Source organism: Tamandua tetradactyla, chromosome 14 (assembly GCF_023851605.1).
Source record: "Tamandua tetradactyla isolate mTamTet1 chromosome 14, mTamTet1.pri, whole genome shotgun sequence".
NCBI classification, from domain to species: Eukaryota; Metazoa; Chordata; class Mammalia; order Pilosa; family Myrmecophagidae; genus Tamandua; species Tamandua tetradactyla.
The window spans coordinates 53900466-53924183 of record NC_135340.1 but is presented as its reverse complement, the minus strand read 5'-3'; the positions used below and the strand labels follow the sequence as shown (position 1 = coordinate 53924183).

The 23718-nt window shown below is 36.0% G+C and overlaps 1 protein-coding gene across 4 annotated transcripts in view; it reads right to left on the bottom strand.

Moving 5' to 3' along the window:
- Positions 1–23718, bottom strand: part of KNL1 (kinetochore scaffold 1) — a 98966-nt gene that overhangs the window by 14131 nt on the left and 61117 nt on the right. For all 4 annotated transcript variants that reach the window (XM_077127463.1, XM_077127462.1, XM_077127460.1 and 1 more), the window contains exons 11-17: positions 21602–21740; positions 21142–21209; positions 20731–20829; positions 4400–4515; positions 2989–3079; positions 2308–2424; positions 570–657 (exon numbers count right to left, since the gene is read on the bottom strand). In XM_077127463.1, the coding sequence (XP_076983578.1) occupies positions 570–657; positions 2308–2424; positions 2989–3079; positions 4400–4515; positions 20731–20829; positions 21142–21209; positions 21602–21740 (718 nt within the window). The remainder of the gene's footprint in view (positions 1–569; positions 658–2307; positions 2425–2988; positions 3080–4399; positions 4516–20730; positions 20830–21141; positions 21210–21601; positions 21741–23718) is intronic.

Below are 23718 nucleotides of genomic sequence, written 5' to 3'. Positions count from 1 at the left end.
GAAGCATTGGGGGGAGAACACAGAAAAAGAAAAGAGCAGATAATAAAATCTAAATGCATATACTAGGGCTTAGTTAGTGAAAGAGAGGCCAACAGGGGAGATGGAAGGAATAGCTAGGAGAAAATGAGAGGGTCAGGGTAGTGCAGTCTCATAAAGATTAAGGGAGAAAAAAATTTCAGGAGCAAATAATCAGCAATGTCAAATGCTAAAAAGAGGCCAAGATGACTAAGGACTAAGAAGTACTAAATTTTATGATTATGTTGAATTCTGAGATCTTTGAGAAAGCAGTTTTAGGACAGCAATACTAGCAAGTCAAGATTGTGGGAGGCCAAATTGAAAGGACAGACAATTTTTAGATGGAGATAAATGAAAAATACAAGATTATGGTCTAGGTAAAGAGGAGCTTTCTAAAGAGACTCATGGATTAGTAGAGGTGATTTAATTTGCTCTAATTTTATGTCTGAAGCTTCTAATACAATTCTCAAGCATAGAGAAACTAGCAATCTCTACTGTAGGGAAATATTTACATAAAATTAAATTTTGTTTTGAAACTTATTCGAGATACCTACCTATTTCCATCTCAGTGAGACAGTTTTTGATTTTCTTAAGTATGCTGTTCAACTCATCCATCCTTATCTGAAGTTTCTCTCTCTCACTCTAAACACAAAACATTACAGACTGTCAAGTTAACCTCCCCCAAATATCATAAATTGTTCAAAGTGCTGATTTAATAGCTATGTCTAAACATAAACAAACTTTAAAATCAAAGTCAAAGCTTCAAGCCTGGACTTAAAAAAAAAATTAAAAAACATAAATTTCGGTACTTTCTTTTATTCCACGTTTTCATGTATTCCATGAAATACTGATTGAATGGGCTCTTACTACGTATTACTTTTTTAAAAAAAAGAGCTCTTAAAAAATGTCTATGGTCAAATAAATATGGGAAACAATGGTCAAACAGAATTACAGTTTTTTTTTCCTTCAAAGACTTTATTTTAAAGGAGACTTTGACTTTATATTTTATATCCTAGATACTATATTTCTCCAAAAGTATGACAGCGCATGTAGTATTTCCCAGACTTATTTGCCAATGGAAATTTTTTTATGCAGAACATTTTATTAGAGCAGTTGTAGATTTAAAGAAAAATCATGCAGAAAGTACAGAGTTCCCATATATTCCCCCTGCACACATACAGTTCTACCTATTGACATTTTGCACTAGTGTGGTACTTTTGTTATAACTAATGAAAAAATATTATTATAATTATACTATTAACTATAGTCTATAGTTTACATTAGGGTTCACTGTATGTTGTACAGGTCTATGGTTTTAATTTTTTATTCAGGTGACATACAATCTCTTTCGGAGTGGTGGAAAATTTTCAGTAATGGGTAGTGTAATGGTTAAACTTATGTGTATGTGTCAACTTGGTTATGGCTTTCAGTTGTTTGGTCAAGCAAATGCTGTCTAATTGTTACTGTGAAGGTATTTCATGGATTCAAATCATTAGTCAGCTAATTGCATCTATGGCTGATTATATTCAAAACCAAAAAAAGAGACTGCCTTCAGTGAAGAGAGAAATCTCATCCAATCAGTTGAAGGCCTCAAAGGAAGAACTGATGATTTCAGCAGTCAGAAAGAATTCCTATCTCTACTTCAGCCAGTCAGCTTCTCCCAAGGAATTCATCAAAACCTTCACTGGAGTTCCCAACTTGAGGCATGAGCTACAAAATTCAGACTTGCCAACCCATGATCATGTGAGCCAATTCCTATAATAAATGTCATAATATTAATATACATACAATATATACATGTATGTGAGTGAGTGTGTATATATTTCCTGTCCGCTCTGTTTCCCTGGAGAACACTGACTAACACAGATGGTGGTGATGGTGGCTCAACATTGTGAATATAATTAACACCATTGTTGTGTATTTGAAAGTAGATAATATGTAGAGCATTTTAAACATACTGCTTTAAACATTCACTTTTGAACTATGAGAAAGATAACATTACAATATAGTCCTTAGCAATGGGAGGCCAGGAATCTTATATTGCTTCAATTCAAAATTGTAATGGATAACAAAATTTGCAATGAGACACATCATATCAGTAACTATATTCTAGTATTACTCAAGATGTCAGGATTTGTCACTTTTGATAAATTGAACCCCACTTCTTTTGATCAATTGTAAGTTTTTGCTCAAATTTCATTCGCATGCCCTCTAAGGAATATTCTTCATAGTATACAATTGCTACAAATTCATTTTATTGTTCTCTCTTTCTATGCTGTTGACTCAAATTACCTGAGCTGACTTTACAAGCTTACTGTAGAGAGCCACCTTTCCTTGATGAGTGAAGACTTTAGTCATCTTGGTAAAATGCGATTTTATTTTGTTCAGGTAAATTCCAAAGGCCTTCAGCTGTAAGGAGAATCAAAGTGTACACTGTACCAAAACACATGAGTCAGAAAAGGTAAGTGGTCTGGGAAGACTGGCTCAGCTGCCACATACTACGCTTTGCCCATATTAGACTCTGATTATCATCTGCAAATTTAATTACATATGATTGTTTAAGAACAGAACCAAAGATTTCAGTTTTGACTCCTGTCTTTAATTTACATACTCATCTGATGAATTAGAAAACAATTAGGCTCTTAATTTATATAAAAGCACATGTAAAATATTCTGTTTATTATTTAATTAATTAAAGGTAATCTTTTCCTCATCGAAATCTAAAAAAACAAACAAGAAAGATGGAACACTAAATAAATGTTAAATATATTTCATATATTAAATTGATCATTTGTTTTGAAAAGATTATATATTAACAATTACTTTGTTTAATTAAATAAAACCTTGGTAACATATTATACTGAGAAGTAAAAGAACTCATCACTAATTATTATGTAAGAGTTACTTATTTCATATTCAACACTGTTCAAAATGTTTGTACTGATTCCCATTCAGAAAATGAGATAAAAGTACCTCCTCATCAGAGCAGTGTCTCATTTTTTCCCACAGGTTCCTATTCACATCAGTCAGCAGTTTATCTTGGTTTACTGCAGAAAGCTTTAATCTAAAATATGGTTAAGTTAAATAGCAAAGTTTCAGAAGCCAGTTTGAATGAACCATCTCAGATCCACAAGCATACTTAATTTCAATTTACTGACAAATAGTGTCCAGGCTGATAATTTCAACACTTGAAGAAAAGTTCAAGAATGTAATCAATCTAAAAACTTCCCTCACAAATAAAATTCTAATCTTAGTGCATCGCCTTGTTCCAACATGAAAACATGTTGCTTAGAAAGAATCTTTAGGGCTTATCAATGCATAATTGCTGTGAAGTTGTAGGTATTATTTTAAATAGCTCCCAATTCAATTCAAAGTCATACCTCACCCTTACAGTATAGCAATTATAATAGTAGCAAAGTTATTATAATTTTAAGTTTTAGTCTCGGTTAATAAATTGGGAAAATAAATTTTTATCAAAGGTGGAAAAAGATAGGTAGGAATATAGGCACAAAATCAAATAATAGAGCACATCTAAAACAGACTGCTCTTGCGTACAAGATCCCATTTCTTTCAAAGTACAACGATTTCACACAGTTTAAACATTCTCAGAAAAACCCTGAAAAACATTAGGTAAGGACCCTGTCTGTTTTTCAGTGCTGTACATACTTAATACAGTGCCTGACACATAGTAGGTGCTCAGTAAATATTTGTTGAATGAACAAATTTGAATCAGGCAAATTCTGTTGGATAATCCTAGATAAGTATAACACAAACACTATTTGAGTTGTAAATCTGTATTAACTGGAAGGAATCTAGATATACATAATTTGTAAATGTCTGCAGCACTGATATATCCCAAGGTATTGAACTATATTCTGAGAAAAACCATGTTCTTTATGTTAATCAACACAAATTTATGATGTAAATCAAGGGCAAATGTGATAACATTATAAAACCAAAGATAATATTGATTTTAGCCATTACATATAAATCACTAAATCATATCTTTGAAGATGTTCTCTTAATCAACTCATATTAGAATCTAATAACTGCTATTTATCAAGGACCTACTTTTTGCTAAGAATAACAAAAAAACGCACTTTATATACACTATTTCTATTGCTCATTTCTTATCTGAGTATTATACCCATCTTTTAGACATGGGAATGATGATTAAATGACCTATCAAAGCTTACACCGCTGGTGTTGTAGCCAGCATTGAGCTTCAATCCAACTACAAAGCTGAAACTCTTTCCTCATATCACATTGCAGATTCATGTCATCAACTTTTTCCTGAAACGATATTATTCTAATCAAAACAGTACCACACAAACTACTGACCCACCCAACAACAAAACATGGAAAAAAATTAAAGCGTTAATACTCTTCAATTTTGTGGCGAAGAGCCTCACAATCTTCTTTGTAAATCTGTATCTTGGGTCGGTAAACATACTGACTTAACATCACGCCTTCTGGATTAGGTGGTGTGTTTACAGCAAACTGAAAAAAAAACCAACATTGGTATTTTGTGGACAAAACCATGTTCAAGAATCAATTCAGGTTTCAGTGTGCCTAATTTTAAAAGTTCGGTAGACTTCATATATTATGACTATCCTTTATCTGCTATGCATTTAAAAAAATCTTTCCGCTGTGACTTGTATTTTAACTTTGCTTTGCATTTTTAATGTGATCAAATCTCTTGGTGTTTTTCCTCTAAAGTTGTGTGTCTTGTTTAGGAATACCTTCTCTACTTAAACTCAATGGAAATATTTTTCTGTATTTTCTAATTTATTGTTATGATTTAATTAAATATATTTCTTTTTGTCATAGATGTATTTATAGATATCACAGATGATACTTATTTAGACTAAACAGAAAAACATGAAAGTTTACTTTTCTCTTCCTATCCCCTGCTCCCTACACACACACACACACACACACACACACACACACACACACACACACACACACACACACACACACACACACACTTCTACCACCCCCACCTCAAAACCAAAGTTTGTTTTCAATATCAGGCATCCAGGCTAATTATCTATGCATGTGCATCTCTGTATCTCATTGTAAGAACATAAATGAAATAATGATATATAGCTGGTTATTTTAATTGCTTTTTTCATGCAACAGTAGATCATGGAAATTTCAAATGTCAGTACAGATGAGTTTACCTTGTTCTTTCTAGTATCTGAAAGCTGTTGGATGATGTGTATGTTACAATTTATTTTACTATTCCTATCGTAGCAAACATACAGGCTTTTTCCAAAAAAAAAAAAAATTTCTGTAGAGAAGTTGGAATTTGAATTTAAGTCTGATTTCAAGGTCTATTTTATACAGGTGTAGAGGGGAACTGCAGATGTTCCACTCAAATGGGACTGAAAATGGTTGTGCATTCTTCTAAGAAAATCAATGCCTGAAAATTCAAATGTACCAGGAATGCAAGTTTTCCAGTTTATCCTTTTCCATTTCCATTGTCTAGCCCTGATACTTCTATCCCAAATTGAATTTAAACTTTACTGAACATTCCCTCCATTTGTAAAATAAGGCAGTGAAAATTTAGTTATTTTAAAATATTTTATAGATCTAATCCTATGACTTTTGGATATGCTTGACAGAGTTTTAGAAAAATAGTCAGTGCCTTACTTCACATTACTTATAAAAACAAAGCAAAACAAAACCCCACAACTGTCCAATATTCACAGGCAGTATGGCACTGATTAAATTATTTTAATACCCTGAGCTTGGCTCTCCTTATCTATAAAACAGGGCTAATACTAGCCAGTCTCTTTAGATTATAGAGTTTTTTACACTAAAGTAATCCAACAAATGTTAGTTTCTCTCATACTCCCTTTTTTAGTCTATTAAAAGTAATGAATGAGTTTTAATCTCCTTTTCCTGTTCCTAACACATCCTCTAGCAGATGTGCTGAGAAAGTGTAGGAAGGTGTTAATTACAATTCAAAGTTGATTCTCTTTCTTAAAAAATATTTTTAAGGCTAGAATTATAAATAAAAATCAAAGCTATATGTACTAACTCAAAAAGAAGTGGCAACACTAGAAACCAGATCGTGTTTTTTAAACACCATTTTCTCACTAAAAGAAATCAGGGTTCCCTGGAAAATGGTTGACTGCCCTTCATATGGTAACCAAATAGTTAATGAAGGAATATTTATCTTTATAGAAGTATAATATATCAATTATTTTTATAGAAGTATTTCAACAATAAATGAAGAATAAATGAAGAGGTAAGAGGGTTCCAGTGAGAAGGGACAGATGAGGTGATAAGAATAATGAGGTTGGGATATGACACTCCACTGCCACTGCTACTGGGACTTGGTCTGTGCACCAGCACCCCACCCGCTGCTGGCAACTCCTCCACCAATGGAAGACATGAATGAGTACAGCAATACACAGGAATTCATAGGGGGATCCAAAATTGACACAAGTAAGAATCAGCAGGATGACAATAAAACATTTATTGGAGGCTTGAGCTGGGACACAAGCAAGAAACAGATCTAGTCATTAGAAGATCAAGAGGATATGGATTTGTACTTTTCAAAGATGCTGCTAGTGTTGATAAGGGTTTGGAACTGAAAGAACACAAACTGGATGGCAAATTGATAGACTCCAAGAGTGAAGCCTTTAAAAAGAAAGAACCTTCCCCAAAAGTTTTTGTGGGTAGACCGAGCCCAGATACTTCTGAAGAGCAAATAAAAGAATATTTTGGTGCATTTGGAGAGACTGAAAATACCGAACTTCTCATGGATACAAAAACAAATGAAAGAGGATTTTGTTTTATCACATACACAGATGAAGAGCCAGTGAAGAAATTATTAGGAAGCAGATATCATCAAATTGGTTCTGGGAAGTACAAAATCAAAGTCACACAACCCAAAGAGGTATATAGACAGCAACAGCAACAAGAAAGGAGAAAAAGGAGCTACAGCTGCTAGATGAGGTGGTACTAGGAGTTGTGGACAAGGTCAGAGTCAAAATCGGAACCAAGGATTTAAATATTATGATCAAGGATATGGAAATTACAATAGGGCCTATGGTGGTGATCAGAACTATAGTAGCTATGGAGAATATCATTATACTGGTTATTAATATGGGAACTTTGGATATGGACAGGGATATGCAGACTACAATGGCCAACAGATCACATATGGAAAGGCATCTCTAGAGAGTGGCAGTCACCAAAACATTTACCTGCCATATTAAAGGAGGACCTTGGAAAAAACAGGAGGAAATGCTAAAGTAACCCATCTTGCAGGACAATGTTAAAGACTGGCCTTCTGTTGATTTAAGATGATTATTTTGTAGACTTTCTAGAGTACTAGACACAACTGTCCCACTGTATATAGCTGCCAATTGTTTTCTTTGCTTTTACTTTGTCCTTTGCTTTCTGCATTATGCTGCGATGTGGATTTGTGTTTATTCAAATTTTATTTGTATGATTTCATATTAAACCTTAAATAAATGTGTCCTTATATGAAAAACAAACAGACAAACAATAGTGAGGTTGGGAGCCCAAAGAGGTGTGTCCCTCTTCCTTCCATCTTGATTTACCTTTCACATTTAGGTATACAATCCTCCTGGAATTTCTTTTTTGTTTTTAACAATGGGGATTTATTAACTTAAAATTTACAGTTCCTAGGCCATGAAAATGCCCAATCAAGGTATCAACAAGATGATACCTGGACTCTGAAGAAAGGCAGCTGACATCTGGGATACCACTGTCACAGGGAAGGCACATGGCAGGCATGTGCTCGTCCTTCACTCCTGGGTTCCGCTGCTTTTAGCTTCTGATTCCAGTGGCTCTATCTTTTAGCTCCTCTAGGCACCTCTCTCTGTGCTTTCTCTGAGCTCTGTCTTTCATCCTCATCAAGGACTCAAGGAAAGGATCAAAGAGCCACCTTGAGATGGGTTACATCTCAATCAAAACAACCTAATCAAAAAGGTCCTACCCACACCCACAATAGGAATAACCTTTTCAGGGATACGTGATAGCTTCAAACCAGCACAGCATGAATGGCATAATCAAAGAAATCTTTCCTCAAATGATAGCTACTTTGATGGCTGCATCTATTTTGAGCCATTACAACATTGACATGAAAATCGTCATTTGGATTTACTTGTGAGAGGATATCTCTGGGGCATAATCCCAGGAATAAGAGAAGCATTGTGAGATGTATATACGCTTATTCATGGTGACAGTTAAAAATTACATCAATTCTCTATTTGTAGGAATTCATCCAAACTGTTGGTGTCCATAGTTTTTTTTACATGGACAGGCACTGGAAATCGAACCCAGGTCCTCTGGCATGGCAGGCAAGCGTTCTTGCCTGCTGAGCCACCGTGGCCCACCCTCCATAGTTTTTTTTTTTTTTTTTTAGGATATTTACATTTTTTATTATTTTAAATATTTCCTAAATTTTCTTCAATGTTTGCATATACTTTCTTCCATAATTTAATTCTATCATAATATTTTACTTTGCTCTCAGCCCAAATATTGAACTTCTCTTTTTCCTTTTTAGCTGTCAGCATATTTATGAATAAGATTAGCTAAAATTTATGAAACACCAGTGAATATTTTCATAACAAAATATAATCACATTTAAAATTTGCAAGAATGTAAACATTCTGATGATTTTAGTCAAAATTATTAACATTGCACTACATTCTTTCTAATTATCTTATTTTATCTGTAATGTAACTATAATTTTAGAATTATTATTCTTTTGCAGTTGAGGAGACTAGAACTAAATTTTCAGTGTCTTATAAACAGATATACAGCTATAAAGCTGGCAAATCTAGAATCAACAATTTAGATTAATCATTCCAAAGCAGCACTCTTTAAGACTCCTGCTATATTTCTGGTTGTGTTTTCCAAAATAAAATTCTCTGAAATCGAAATATGACTGGGGATTTCTACGATAGAACTTAGAGGATAGCACCATGTTTTTTGTTGTTTTTGCTGCTTTTTGTACATTAGTTGTCCTTAAAATCATATGTACTTAAATCACAGGTTTAAAACATATTTCATGGCTTACAATTACTATATGGATTTCTAAAAGCATATTCTTGGAAATGTTCCAGATCATGTGTGGTCTAATAGAGGAGTCCTCAGTAGAAGTTCAAACTAATTAAAGGATGTTACTCTATGGAGAGACCAAGTAAATACCTAAATAGGACAGAAATATGCCCTTAAACTTTCAGCATTACTGTTATTTCAACTGCCTACCTCTCTCTCTCTTCGGCATGACTCTAATGAGAGCAGTTTCACTTATTTGTTCCTAAGGCTATAAATGAGTGGATTCACCATGGGAACCACCATAGTATAAAACACAGAGGCCACTTGCTCCCTTTTCAAGAAGTAGGATTACTTTGGTTTTTAATAAATAAAAGATCATGGTGCCATTAAAGGTGGTGACACTCAGGAGGTGGGAACCACATGTAGAGAAGGTTTTGCACTTTCCTGATGTAGAATTAATTTTCAGTATAGTACACAGATGGATCTGTAGGACACAGAGATTATGATAAGAGACATTATTACATTTAAACTAATGAAAATGAATATTGCAATTTCAATGTTTTTGAGTTTCAGAATTAAATCTTGGAATGTTTGGTAGAATTCCCCTGTGAATCCTTCTGGTCCTGAGTTTTCATTTGTTGGGAGGTTTTGATGACTCATCCAAACTCTTACTAGTAATTATTTCATTGAGATCTTCCATTTCCTCTCAAGTCAATGTAGGTAGGTGCTGTGTTTCTAACAATCTGTCTGTTTCATCTCAGTTATCTAATTTATTAGCATATTGTTGTTCATAATATCATCATACACTTCCTTTTATTTCACCAGGGACAGTATTAATGCTTCTTTTTCATTTTGAATTCTAATTATTTGTGTCCTATCTTTGCTTCTGTATCAATGTAGTTATAGGTTTGTAAATTTTATTGATTTTCACAAAGAACCATATTTGGTTTTGTTGATTCTACTTTCTTTTTGCATTCTACTTCATTTTTCTCCATTCTAAACTTTGTTATTGTCTTTCCTTTGCCAACTATGGGTTTAGTTTGCTTTTCTTTTCTTGTACATCCAGTTTTGAGCTTATTTCTTTGATTTGAAGTCCGTTTTTCTTTTATCATGTATACATTTAGAGCTACAAATTTCCTTCTCAGCACTGACTTCAATGTATCACATAATAATTCTGATACTTTGTATTTTGATTTTCATTCATCTCAACATAATTCTTAATTTTACTTCCAATCTCCTCTTCAACTCTTTGTTTGTTTACATATATGTTGTTTAATTTGCACATATTGTTAATTTTCCATTTCTCCCCTGGATTTTTTTTTTTGCATTTAGAAGGGGGAATTTAATAAGTTGCAATTTTACAGTTCTAAGACCATGAAAATGTTCCAATTAAAGTAAGTCTATAAAAATGTCCACATGACATTGTTTTATGGTCTTAGACCTAATGTTTAGATCTTTGATCCATTTAGAGTTAACTTTTGTGTAGGGTGTGAGATATGAGTCTTCTTTCATTCTTTTGCATATGGATATCCAGTTCTCTAGGCACCATTTATTGAAGAGACTGTTCTGTCCCAGGTGAATTGGCTTGACTGCCTTATCAAAGATCAAACGTCCATAGATGAGAGGGTCTATATCTGAGCACTCTATTCAATTCCATTGGTCGATATATCTATCTTTATGCCAATACCATGCTGTTTTGACCACTGTGGCTTCATAATATGCCTTAAAGTCCGGCAGCTTGAGACCTCCAGCTTTGTTTTTTTTCCTCGAGATACTTTTAGTAATTCGGGGCACCCTGCCCTTCCAGGTAAATTTGCTTATTGGTTTTTCTAGTTCTGAAAAATAAGTTGTTGGGATTTTGATTGGTATTGCATTGAATCTGTAAATCAATTTAGGTAGGATTGACATCTTAACTATATTTAGTCTTCCAGTCCATGAACACAGTATGCCCTTCCATCTATTTAGGTCTTCTGTGATTTCTTTTAACAGTTTTTTGTAGTTTTCTTTGTATAGGTCTTTTGTCTCTTTAGTTAAATTTATTCCTAAGTACTTTATTCTTTTACTTGCAATTGTAAATGGGATTTGTTTCTTGATTTCCCCCTCAGCTTGTTCATTGCTAGTGTATAGAAACGTTACAGATTTTTGAATGTTGATCTTGTAACCTGCTACTTTGCTGTACACATTTATTAGCTCTAGTAGTTTTGTTGTGGATTTTTCCGGGTTTTCGACATATAGTATCATATCGTCTGCAAACAGTGATAGTTTTACTTCTTCCTTTCCAATTTTGATGCCTTGTATTTCTTTTTCTTGTCTAATTGCTCTGGATAGAACCTCCAACACGATGTTGAATAATAGTGGTGATAATGGACATCCTTGTCTTGTTCCTGATCTTAGGGGGAAAGTTTTCAATTTTTCCCCATTGAGGATGATATTAGCTGTGGGTTTTTCATATATTCCCTCTATCGTTTTAAGGAAGTTCCCTTGTATTCCTATCCTTTGAAGTGTTTTCAACAGGAAAGGATGTTGAATCTTGTCAAATGCCTTCTCTGCATCAATTGAGATGATCATGTGATTTTTCTGCTTTGATTTGTTCATATGGTGTATTACATTAATTGATTTTCTTATGTTGAACCATCCTTGCATACCTGGGATGAATCCTACTTGGTCATGATGTATAATTCTTTTAATGTGTTGCTGGATTCGATTTGCTAGAATTTTGTTGAGGATTTTTGCATCTATATTCATTAGAGAGATTGGACTGTACTTTTCTTTTTTTGTAATATCTTTGTCTGGTTTTGGTATGAGGGAATGTTGGCATCATAGAATGAATTAGGTAGCTTTCCCTCCATTTCGATTTTTTTGAAGAGTTTGAGCAGAGTTGGTACTAATTCTTTCTGGAATGCTTGGTAGAATTCACATGTGAAGCCGTCTGGTCCTGGACTTTTCGGGAAGCTTTTTAATGACTGATTCAATTTCTTTACTTGTGATTGGTTTGTTGAGGTCATCTATTTCTTCTTGAGTCAAAGTTGGTTGTTCATGTCTTTCTAGGAACCCGTCCATTTTATCTAAATTGTTTTATTTATTGGCATAAAGTTGTTCATAGCATCCTGTTATACCTCCTTTATTTCTGTGGGGTCAGTGGTTATGTATCCTCTTCCACTTCTGATCTTATTTATTTGTGTCCTCTCTCTTCTTCTTTTTGTCAATCTTGCTAAGGGCCCATCAATCTTATTGATTTTCTCATAGAACCAACTTCTGGTCTTATTGATTTTCTCTATTGTTTTCATGTTCTCAATTTCATTTATTTCTGCTGTGATCTTTGTTATTTCTTTCCTTTTGCTTGCTTTGGGTTCAGTTTGCTGTTCTTTCTCCAGTTCTTCCAAGTGGACAGTTAATTCCTGAATTTTTGCGTTTCTTCTTTTCTGATATAGGCATTTAGGGCAATAAATTTCCCTCTTAGCACTGCCTTTGCTGCGTCCCATAGGTTTTGATATGTTGTGTTTTCGTTTTCATTCGCCTTGAGATATTTACTAATTTCTCTTGTAATTTCTTCCTTGACCCACTCGTTGTTTAAGAGTGTGTTGTTGAAAAAAATGGGAGCTCCTCAAAATTAAACACTTTTGTGCAACAAAGAACTTCATCAAGAAAGTAGAAAGACAGCCTACACAATGGGAATCAATATTTGGAAATGACATATCAGATAAAAGTCTAGTATCCAGAATTTATAAAGAGATTGTCCAACTCAACAGTAAAAAGACAGCCAACCCAATTACAAAATGGGAAAAAGACTTGAACAGACACCTCTCAGAAGAGGAAATACAAATGGCCAAAAGGCACATGAAGAGATGCTCAATGTCCCTGGCCATTAGAGAAATGCAAATCAAAACCACAATGAGATATCATCTCACACCCACCAGAATGGCCATTATCAACAAAACAGAAAATGACAAGTGCTGGAGAGGATGCGGAGAAAGAGGCACACTTATCCACTGTTGGTGGGAATGTCAAATGGTACAACCACTGTGTAAGACAGTTTGGCGGTTCCTCAAAAAGCTGAATATAGAACTGCCATATGACCCAGCAATACCATTGCTGGGAATCTACTCAAAGGACTTAAAGGCAAAAACACAAACAGACATTTGCACACCTACGTTTATAGAAGCGTTATTTATAATTGCAAAGAGATGGAAACAGCCAAAATGTCCATCAACAGACGAGTGGCTAAACAAACTGTGGTATATACATACGATGGAATATTATGCAGCTTTAAGACAGAATAAACTTATGAAGCATGTAATAACATGGATGGACCTAGAGAACATTATGCTGAGTGAGTCTAGCCAAAAACTAAAGGACAAATACTGTACGGTCCCACTGATGTGAACCGACATTCGACAATAAACTTGTCATTGATAACAGAGTCTAGCAGGAGTTAGAAACAGAGTAAGATAATGCGTAATTGGAGCTGAAGGGATACAGACTGTGCAACAGGACTAGATACAAAAACTCAAAAATGGACAGCACAATAATACCTAAACTGTAAAGTGATCATGTTAAAACAATGAATGAAGCTGCATCTGAGCAACAGGTGTTTTTTTTTTGTCTGTCTGTTTGTTTGTTTGTCTTTTTTTTCTTTTTCCTCTTCTTTTTTTTTTACTATTATTATTTTTATTTTTTTCTCTATATTAACATTCTATATCTTTTTCTGTTGTTTTGCTAGTTCTTTTCCTAAATCGATGCAAATGTACTAAGAAATGATGATCATGCATCTATGTAATGATGTTAAGAATTACTGATTGCATATGTAGAATGGAATGATTTCTAAATGTTGTGCTAATTTATTTTTTTCTTTAATTAAAAAAAAAAGAAAAAGAGTGTGTTGTTGAGCCTCCACGTATTTGTGAATTTTCTGGCACTCTGCCTATTATTGATTTCCAACTTCATTCCTTTATGATCTGAGAAAGTGTTGTGTATGATTTTAATCTTTTTAAATTTGTTGAGACTTGCTTTGTGACCCAGCATATGGTCTACCTTTGAGAATGATCCATGAGCACTTGAGAAAAAGGTGTATCCTGCTGTTGTGGGGTGTAATGTCCTATAAATGTTTGTTAAGTCTAGCTCAGTTATTGTAATATTCAAATTCTCTGTTTCTTTATTGATCCTCTGTCTAGATATTCTGTCCATTGATGAGAGTGGCGAATTGAAGTCTCCAACTATTATGGTAGATGTGTCTATTTCCCTTTTCAGTGATTACAGTGTATTCCTCACGTATTTTGGGGCATTTTGATTCGGTGCATAAATATTTATGATTGTTATGTCTTCTTGTTTAATTGTTCCTTTTATTAGTAGATAGTATCCTTCTTTGTCTCTTTTAACTGTTTTACATTTGAAGTCTAATTTGTTGGATATTAGTATAGCTACTCCAGCTCTTTTCTGGTTGTTATTTGCATGAAATATCTTTTCCCAACCTTTCACTTTCAACCTATGTTTATCTTTGGGTCTAAGATGTTGTTCTAGTTTGCTAGCTGCTGGAATGCAATATACCAGAAACGGAATGGCTTTTAACAAGGGGAATTTAATAAGTTGCAAGTTTACAGTTCTAAGGCCGAGAAAATGTCCCCATTGCAACAAGTCTATAGTAATGTCCAACCAAAGGCATCCAGGGAAAGATACCTTGGTTCAAGAAGGCCGATGAAGTTCAGGGTTTCTCTCTCCTCTGGAAAGGCACATGGTGAACACAGTCAGGGCTCCTCTCTCAGCTGGAAGGGGACATGGCAAATACAGCATCATCTGCTAGCTTTCTCTCCTGGCTTCCTATTTCATGAATCTCCCTGGGAGGCACTTTCCTTCTTCATCTCCAAAGGTTGCTGGCTCGTGGACTCTGCATTGTGGTGCTGCAGCATTCTCTGCTCTCTCTGAGTCTCTCATTCTCCAAAATGTTTCCTCTTTTATAGGACTTCAGAAACTAATCAAGACCCACTCAGATGGGTGGAGACATGTCATCCCCTAATCCAGTTTAACAACCGTTCTTAACTAAATCTCATCAACCAGGGAGATGATCCCATCACAGTCCCAAATACACAGCATTGAATAGAGACTATTCTACCTTTAAGAAATGGGATCCATATTAAAACATGGCTTTTCTTAGGGGGCATACTTCCCTTCAAACCAGCACAGATGTGTTTCCTGTACACAGCATATAGAAGGATCCTGTTTTTTAATCCATTCGGCCAGTCTATGTCTTTTGATTGGGGAGTTCAATCCATTAACATTTAGTGTTATTACTGTTTGGGTAATACTTTCCTCTACTATTTTGCCTTTTGTATTATATATATCATATCTGATTTTCCTTCTTTCTACACTCTTCTCCACACCTCTCTCTTCTGTCTTTTTGTTTCTGACTCTAGTGCTCCCTTTAGTATTTCTTGCAGAGCTCGTCTCTTGGTCACAAATTCTCTCAGTGACTTTTGTTTGAAAATGTTTTAATTTCTCCCTGATTTTTGAAGGACAATTTTGCTGGATATAGAATTCTTGGTTGGCAGTTTTTCTGTTTTAGTAATTTAAATATATCATCCCACTGTCTTCTCGCCTCCATGGTTTCTGCTGAGAAATCTCTTAGTCTTATTGGGTTTCCCTTGTATGTGATGGATTTTTTTTCTCTTGCTGCTTTCAAGATCCTCTCTTTCTCTTTGACCTCTGACATTCTAACTGGTAAGTGTCTTGGAGAACGCCTATTTGGGTCTAATCTCTTTGGGGTACGCTGCACTTCTTGGATCTGTAATTTTAGGTCTTTCATAAGAGTTGGGAAATTTTCAGTGATAATTTCTTCCATTAGTTTTTCTCCTCCTTTTCCCTTCTCTTCTCCTTCTGGGACACCCACAACACGTATATTTGTGCCCTTCATATTATCATTCAATTCCCTGAGCCCCTGCTCAAATTTTTCCATTCTTTTCCCTATAGTTTCTATTTCTTTTTGGATTTCAGATGTTCCATCCTCCGGTTCACTAATTCTATCCTCTGTCTCTTTAAATCTACCATTGTAGGTTTCCATTGTTTTTTTCATCTCTTCTACTGTGTTTTTCAATCCCATAAGTTCTGTGATTTGTTTTTTCAGACTTTCCATTTCTTATTTTTGTTGATCCCATGCCTTCTTCATGTCCTCCCGCAATTTATTGATTTGGTTTTTGAAGAGGTTTTCCATTTCTGTTCGTATATTCCGAATTAGTTGTCTCAGCTCCTGTATCTCATTTGAGCTATTGGTTTGTTCCTTTGACTGGGCCGTATCTTCAATTTTCCTGGTGTGATTTGTTATTTTTTGCTGGCATCTGGGCATTTAATCAGATTTCCCTGAGTGTGGGAGCCAGCAGGTTGAAAGACTTTCCTGTGAAGTCTCTGGGCTCTGTTTTTCTTATCCTGCCCAGTATGTGGTGCTTGTCTGTCTGCGGGTCCCACCAGCAAAAGATGTTGCGGCTCCGTTAACTTTGGAAGACTCTCGCTGCTGGGTGTGTGGTGGAGACAGAGGAAAGGTTGTAGGTTGGTTTCAATGGCTTCAAATTGTGAAGCCCTGGGATCTGAATTCCTTGAGAGAGGGATTCCACCTCAGTTGCGTTTCACCCCTCCCGCGGGGAAGGTTCAGGTGGTAGAGAGCCCTGAAAGCAGTCTGTTTCTGCGTTCAGGGCAGTTGTAACCTATGTAATCCCAGCGCTGAGCCCAGAGGCAATGAAGCCTCCGTAGAAACAGCCACAGAAGGCTCTGTTTCGCCCCCTTTCCTCTTTTTCAGTTAGCCCAATCGGCGACTTCTGCCATGATCAGTTTCGCCTGAGCTGAGGGCCTATTTTTAGTAGTCAGAAGTTGTTCCTTAATGCCACTATTGGTGTTAGGTTGGGCTCAGTCTCTACTACTGTTGGAGACTCTTTCCTTTCCCTCCGGGAAGTCGCCTGTGGGGGAGGGTCGCCAGCCGCCGCGGCTTGGGGAACCGCTGTTCCGATGCTCCCAGCCGGCCAGGGAAGCCGCGTGTGTGGAAGGGGCTGTGGTCGCCGGCCACCGCGGCTTGGGGGACCGCTGTTCCGAGGCTACCAGCCGTCCCGGGAAGCCACGCGTGGGGGAGGGTCATCGGCCGCCGCTGCTTGGGGAACCGCCAATCCAAAGCTCCCAGCCGGCCCGGGAAGCCGCGTGTGGGAGGGCCGCCGCGGCTTGGGGAACTGCCGATCGAAGGTTCCCAGCCGGCCCGGGAAGCCACGTGTGTGGAAGGGGCTCCGGTCGCTGCGGCTTGGGGAACCCGATCCAGAGCTCCCAGCCGGCCCGGGGAAGGAGGGAGGGAGGGGCTCTGGCCGTCAGCCGCCGTGGCCCGGGGAAGCGCACGCCTCTCGGGGACCTCACCGCAGCAGAGTCTCTTAGCTGGTCCAGCCGTTTCGGAATGGGGTACGCTGTGTGTATGGTCTCTGTCGTGGCTCCGGGAGCTGTTCTGTACTGTTTCTAGTTCTTTAGTAGTTGTTCTGGAGGAGGAACTAAGACCCGCACGCCTTACTAAGCCGCAATCTTCTCCGCCTCCATAGTTTTTTTAACGCTTTTTTTAAACTGTGAAAAATAACAATAAATTTCCAAGTACATTTTAATAAGTAGTTATACAATAGATTTTAAGTTTGGTATGGGTTACAGTTCCACGATATTCTAGTTTGATAGCTGCCAGAATGCAACACACCAGATTGGCTTTTAATAAAAGGGGATTTGTTTAGTTAAAAACGTATAGTTCTTCAGAGGAAAGCTGCCAACTTTCAACTGAGGTTCTATCTTACGTGGAAGGCACAGGATGGTCTCTGCTGGCCTTCTCTCCAGGCCTCTGGGTTCCAACAACTTTCCCTAGGGTGATTCCTTTCTGCATCTCCAAAAGCCTGGGCTGAGCTGCCAGTGCTGAGATGAGGTATGCTCAGCTGCTTTAGCTGTGCTAGGTTGATCTCTCTCATTTAAGCACCAGACAATTAAATCAAACATCATTCATTGTAGCAGGCACGCCTCCTAGCCGACCACAGATGCAATCAGCAACAGATGAGGTTCACATGCCATAGGCTAGTGACCACAGCAACAGAACTAGGCACCTTCACCTAGCCAAGTTGACACCTGAATCTAACTACCACACATGATTTTTCATTTTTTCTTCTAGCTGCTGCAAGACACTGGAGACCAAAAGAAATATCAATATATTGATTCAGCAGTCATGTTCATTTGTTAAATCCTATCTTCTCTATTATATTCTTCCTTTTTATTCTTTTTTGTGAAAAACAACATATACAAAAAGTAATACATTTCAAAGTACACCGCAACAATGAGTTGTAGAACAGATTTCAGAGTCCAACATGGCTCACAATTCCAGAACTCCAAGCTCTTATTTCTAGCTGCTCTAAAGTACTGGAGACTATAAGAAACATCAATACACTGATTCAGCACTCATACTCCTTTGTTAAACCCAATCTTCTCTGTATATCACCCCTGTGGAATTTTTTTAAGTGGATTCATTGGTACATAATTCACATGTCATATAATTCACCCATTTAAGTAAATAAATGTTTTCTTTAGTATACTCACAGGGTTGTACAACTATCACCACAATCTAACTTTAGAACATTTTTGTCTCCCCAAAAGAAACATTAAACCTACTAGCTGCCATTCTCCATCTGTTCCACCTCCATCCCAGCCCTAAGTAAGTACAAATAGTCTATTCTGCTATGAACATTTTGCATCCAAGTTTTTGTGTGGACCTATGTATTTCTTTTGGGTATATAATCTAGGAGTACATTGCTGGGTCATATAATTCTATGTTTAAATATTTTTATTTTTTATTTTTGACTTTTTTTTTTTAGAGGGGGGGCAGTAATGGTCTAGGAATCAAACCCAGGTCTCCGGCGTGACAGGCAAGCATTCTACTACTGAACCACCCGTGCACCCTATTTTTTTATTTTTTATTTTTTTCCATGGGTAGGCACCAGGAATTGAACCCAGGTCTCTGGCCAGGCAGGCAAGAATTCTGCCACTGAGCCACCATTGCACCACCCTCTATGTTTAAATTTTTGAGGATCTGCCAAAATGCTTTACACAGCAGTGGCACTATTTTACATTTATACCAACAACGTATGATGGTTCCAATTTTTCAACATCTTTGCCAACACTTGCTATTTTCTACCTTTTTTCATTGTAGCTATCTAGTGAGTATGGTTTCAATTTGTATTTTTCTAATGACTAATCACACTGAGCATCTTTTCATGTGCTTACTGGCTGTTTGCACATCTTCTTTGGAAAAATGTTTATTTAAGTCCTTTGCCATTTTAAAAATATTTGTCTTTTCATTATTGAATTGTAAGAGTTCTTTATATATTCTGGATATAAGTCCCTTATCAGATGTATGACTTGAAAATGTTTCCTCCCATTTTGTAGTTTGTCTTTTCACTTTCATGATGGTATCATTTGTAGCACCTGTTTTTAATTTTGATGACTTTAACATATAGCTATTTTGAATTTTGTCACTGGTGCTTTCGGTATTTCATGGAATTGAATTTGTGTATGGTGTGAGGTAAGAGTCAAGGTCCACTTTTTTCCTATGGGTATTCAACTGATACAACAATCTTTTATAGATAAGATGCTCTTTCTCCACTGTTTCACAGTGGCACCTTTCTCATAATCAAATGTCCATATCCATTCTTTAAAAGTTAGACAGAACTCTTTGGTCCTAGTGAAAATTTTAATGGTAAATTTATAAACAAATTTTTCAATGGTAATTTAAGTTTTTGAAATATTAGCTTAATTTTGGTAATTTGTATTTTGCTAAAAATATCAGCTGTTCTTAAAATCTATTGTCAAGAGCTGATGGATTTTAAAAAATTCTTGTGGGTACAGACCTATTATGGGCAGGACTGTTTGATTAGGTTGTTCCCAAGGAGATGTGAGCCACCCAATTCAAGGCAGGTCTTAATCCTTTACTGGAGCCCTTTAGGAGAGGACACAGATTGCTCAGAAAGATCTGGAGACAGCGAAAGAAACACCCTGGGAGAAACAAGCAGGGACCCACAGGAACGTAGAGAGAAAACACCCAGAGAGTCATTGAAACCAGGACCGAGAAAAAAAGGACCAGCAAACATTGTCATGTGTCTTTCTATGTGACAGAGGAAACCAGATGCCATCAGCCTTTCTTCAGAATGATGATGGTATCTTTCCCTGGATGCCTTAATTTGGGCAATTTCATGGCCTTAGAATTGTACACTTGTAACCTAATAAATCCCCTTTGAAAAAGCCCCCCTCCCCACCAAAAACGGGCATGTTACTTTGGTAATCAGGAAAAAATATCAAAAACAAATAGATTACAGGGCGGCCACAGTGGCTCAGCAGGCAAGAGTGCTCGCCTGCCATGCCAGAGGACCCAGGTTCGATTCCTGGTGCCTGCCCATGTGAAAAAAAAAAAAATAGATTACAAAGAAAGAGAAAAAGCAAATTTCACCTTATCAAAATCCATGATTTTATGCTAACTACAAATGTACCTGCTATAAGAAAACTTTCTACAGAAAAATTTGGTTCTTGATTCTTTTTCTGCTTTGGATAAATGCTTGCTTTGATACAGTTCAGTAAAAAAGTATAATACTTCTTACTAAGATAACTACTTTGCTAAGAAATTTTACTTACTTTGGCTGGAAGACTGCTTTGTCTGGGTTTCTGTATCAAGATGTGGACCTGAAGAAGTATAAAAAACTCCCTTACTGTTATTCTCCCAACCTTGAGTTTCTGAGGAAAGAAAAAAAGTTTGCATGATCACTCAAAGGGAGCTCAGTCTTTCATTGTAACTACTTCATTTGTTTCTAAATAGCTTAAAGTTGTTGGTAAATCATATGCAGATTTTTCTTAGGGTTTTCTTTAATAGTAGAGTTAGAAGAAAGATAAGTTTCAAAATGACTTCTCCTCAGTATAGTTAATTGTCATGTTGGATCCTTAAAGAAAACAAGTCTTCTGTATTTTTTTTAAACATTTCATAATTTTTAAAGGATTGAAAAAAGCACACATGGTAATTAGTTACATTAGAAAGAAATATTCATATACCTCTCTTAAGCTCTCTTCACAAATTGTGTCTCTGAGAAACTGTGATTCCATTTGACTATTGCGGTGTGCTAGAAATAAAGCAAAATTAGATGATGAACAATTCAAAACTAAGTTGTAAACTTAATTTTAGTTATCTTTCAGGTTTATGTGTAGTTCATATTCCTGAAGATATCCATTGGGATCTTTCTGAGAAAAAAGTAATTTGGCAGGGCAAAGTTTATTATTGTTTTAAAATTCCATTCAACTCTTTTAATGCTTCTTTAATTACAGATCTCTGAAGGAAATTGCTCTATTCCTCTATGGTATATCACTTTCAATTCATTAAAATAACTAAGAATTTTTAAAAACCTGAAAATTACTTATCAACTATTAACAACATTCAAATATCTCCTAAACCGAAATACATTTATTTTCAAGTAAGCAGATTACTGCTATTATTTAGCCTTTATGAAGCTCTTACTGCTGAAGTCCAGAGAAGTCCCATCAGCCTTGATCGAATCGAGAGAGCTGCTGCAACTAGATGGGCTCCTGCTCAGGCTTTTCATCAGTTCACTGTTAGCATTTTTACCTATATCTCCTTCAGTCTGATGATCAAAAAGCTGAAATTATTAATTAAGTAATATCAGGATAAAGTTATGACATTGTATACTTACGATGATTAAATATTTGTTGAACACTAACAGAAATACTACTTCTAACATAAAATTTATCTAAAATTCATATGAAATATCTTAGAAAAGAAATAGAATACATTAAAGACTTTAGGCCTTTAATGAGACTTATAACAAAAGTCATTTTATTTAAAAATACATAGAAACAACTTTATGCATTTTATTAAGCTAATTGGTTTTCAGCTGTATCTAAGTTATAGGCATATTTTATGTACTACCAAATTTTGACCTGTCCAGTTATTCAACTACTGGCCGCCAGGGTCACAGCCACCATAATACACAAAACCAGGGTTCCATTTATGTAGAATATTGGCTACAAATGGTGGCCCTGGCTAGAGTGCAGAGAATAAATTTATTTCCAGGCTTTAGTACTTCTTTCCCCAGCTGATCAAGTCTCCTTTAGCTGAAGCCAAGTAAGTGATATGGTCTTGCCTTTACCATTTTGTTTTTTTGTATGCTGTATAGCGGGGTCACATTTCATTCTTTTTCCATGTGAGTATCGCATTATTGCAGCACCATTTGTTGAATTTTTATTTGCTTTTGTTGGTTTATTTGTTCGTTTTTTGGGAAGCGCATGGGCCGGTGATCAAACCTGGGTCTCCTGCATGGCAGACAAGAATTCTACTACTGAATTACCCTCGCACCCCTCAATCTTTATCATTTTAAACTTTTGACTTCACAGCTTTAAATCTCATCATTATCTATGTACTTACATGTTTTTGTTTTTTAAAACTTTTTTATTGTATATTATAACATATATATAAAGCAAAGAAATAAAAAAGCAATAGTTTTCAAAGCATTCTTCAAAAAGTAGTTATAGGATAGATCCTACAGTTTGTCATGGGTTACCATACAATCCTCTCATATTTTTCATTCTAGCTGCTTCAGAGTATAGGAGGCTAGAGGGCTTAAATACTTTTTTATCATCACAATCGCCTTTTTTTTTTGTGAATAACATATATAATAAATTTCCAAGCACAACACCACAATTAGTTGTAGAACATATTTCAGACTTTGACATGGGTTACAATTTCACAATTTTAAGTTTTTACTTCTAGTTGCTCTAAAATATTGGAGACTAAAAGATATATCAATTTAATGATTCAGAATTCATATTCATTTGTTAAGTCCTATCTTCTACATATATTTCCACCATCACCTTTGATCTTTCCATACCTGTCACTGGGGTTGTTTGGGCTATGGCAATTCTATGTACTTACATGTTTTTGAGGACAACATATTCTTGGTCTAAATCCAAGAATGTAAGCTCTATGAGAGCAGACTTTTGACTACATATTTTCACTGATGCATTCCCAGCACCTAAAACAGTGGCTGGGGCAGGCCACAGTGGCTCAGCAGGCAAGAACGCTCCCCTGCCATGCCAGAGGACCTGGGTTAGTTTCCCGGTGCCTGCCCATGTAAAAAAAAAAAAAAAAACAGTGCCTGGGACACAACAGACATTCAATGAATATTTATTGAACAAATTAATGAAATACTAATTTTCAGAGACTGTACTGTTAGATTTAAATTTTATGGGTGGGCCACGGTGGCTCAGCAGGCAAGAATGCTTGCCTGCCATGCCAGAGGACCGGGGTTTAATTCCCGGTGCCTGCCCATGTTAAAAAAAAAAAATTTATATTACTATTACTACTTTCTCTAAAGCTTCATAGACTAATAAATTATTTTCTAATGACTCCACTTTATAAAACCACTGTGAACATTTCATCAGAACCTCATCTTATATGAACCACTGAAATCATCTACTAAGCTTATTTAGATTTCTTAACAGTTTAACGTTTGTTTTCCATTTGTTTTTCATGAACCTGATACTTTCTAATATTTTTCTACTAACAAAACTTCGGTTTGAGTGACAGGTTTTGTTACCCAAGTCAGTGTTTCTCAACTT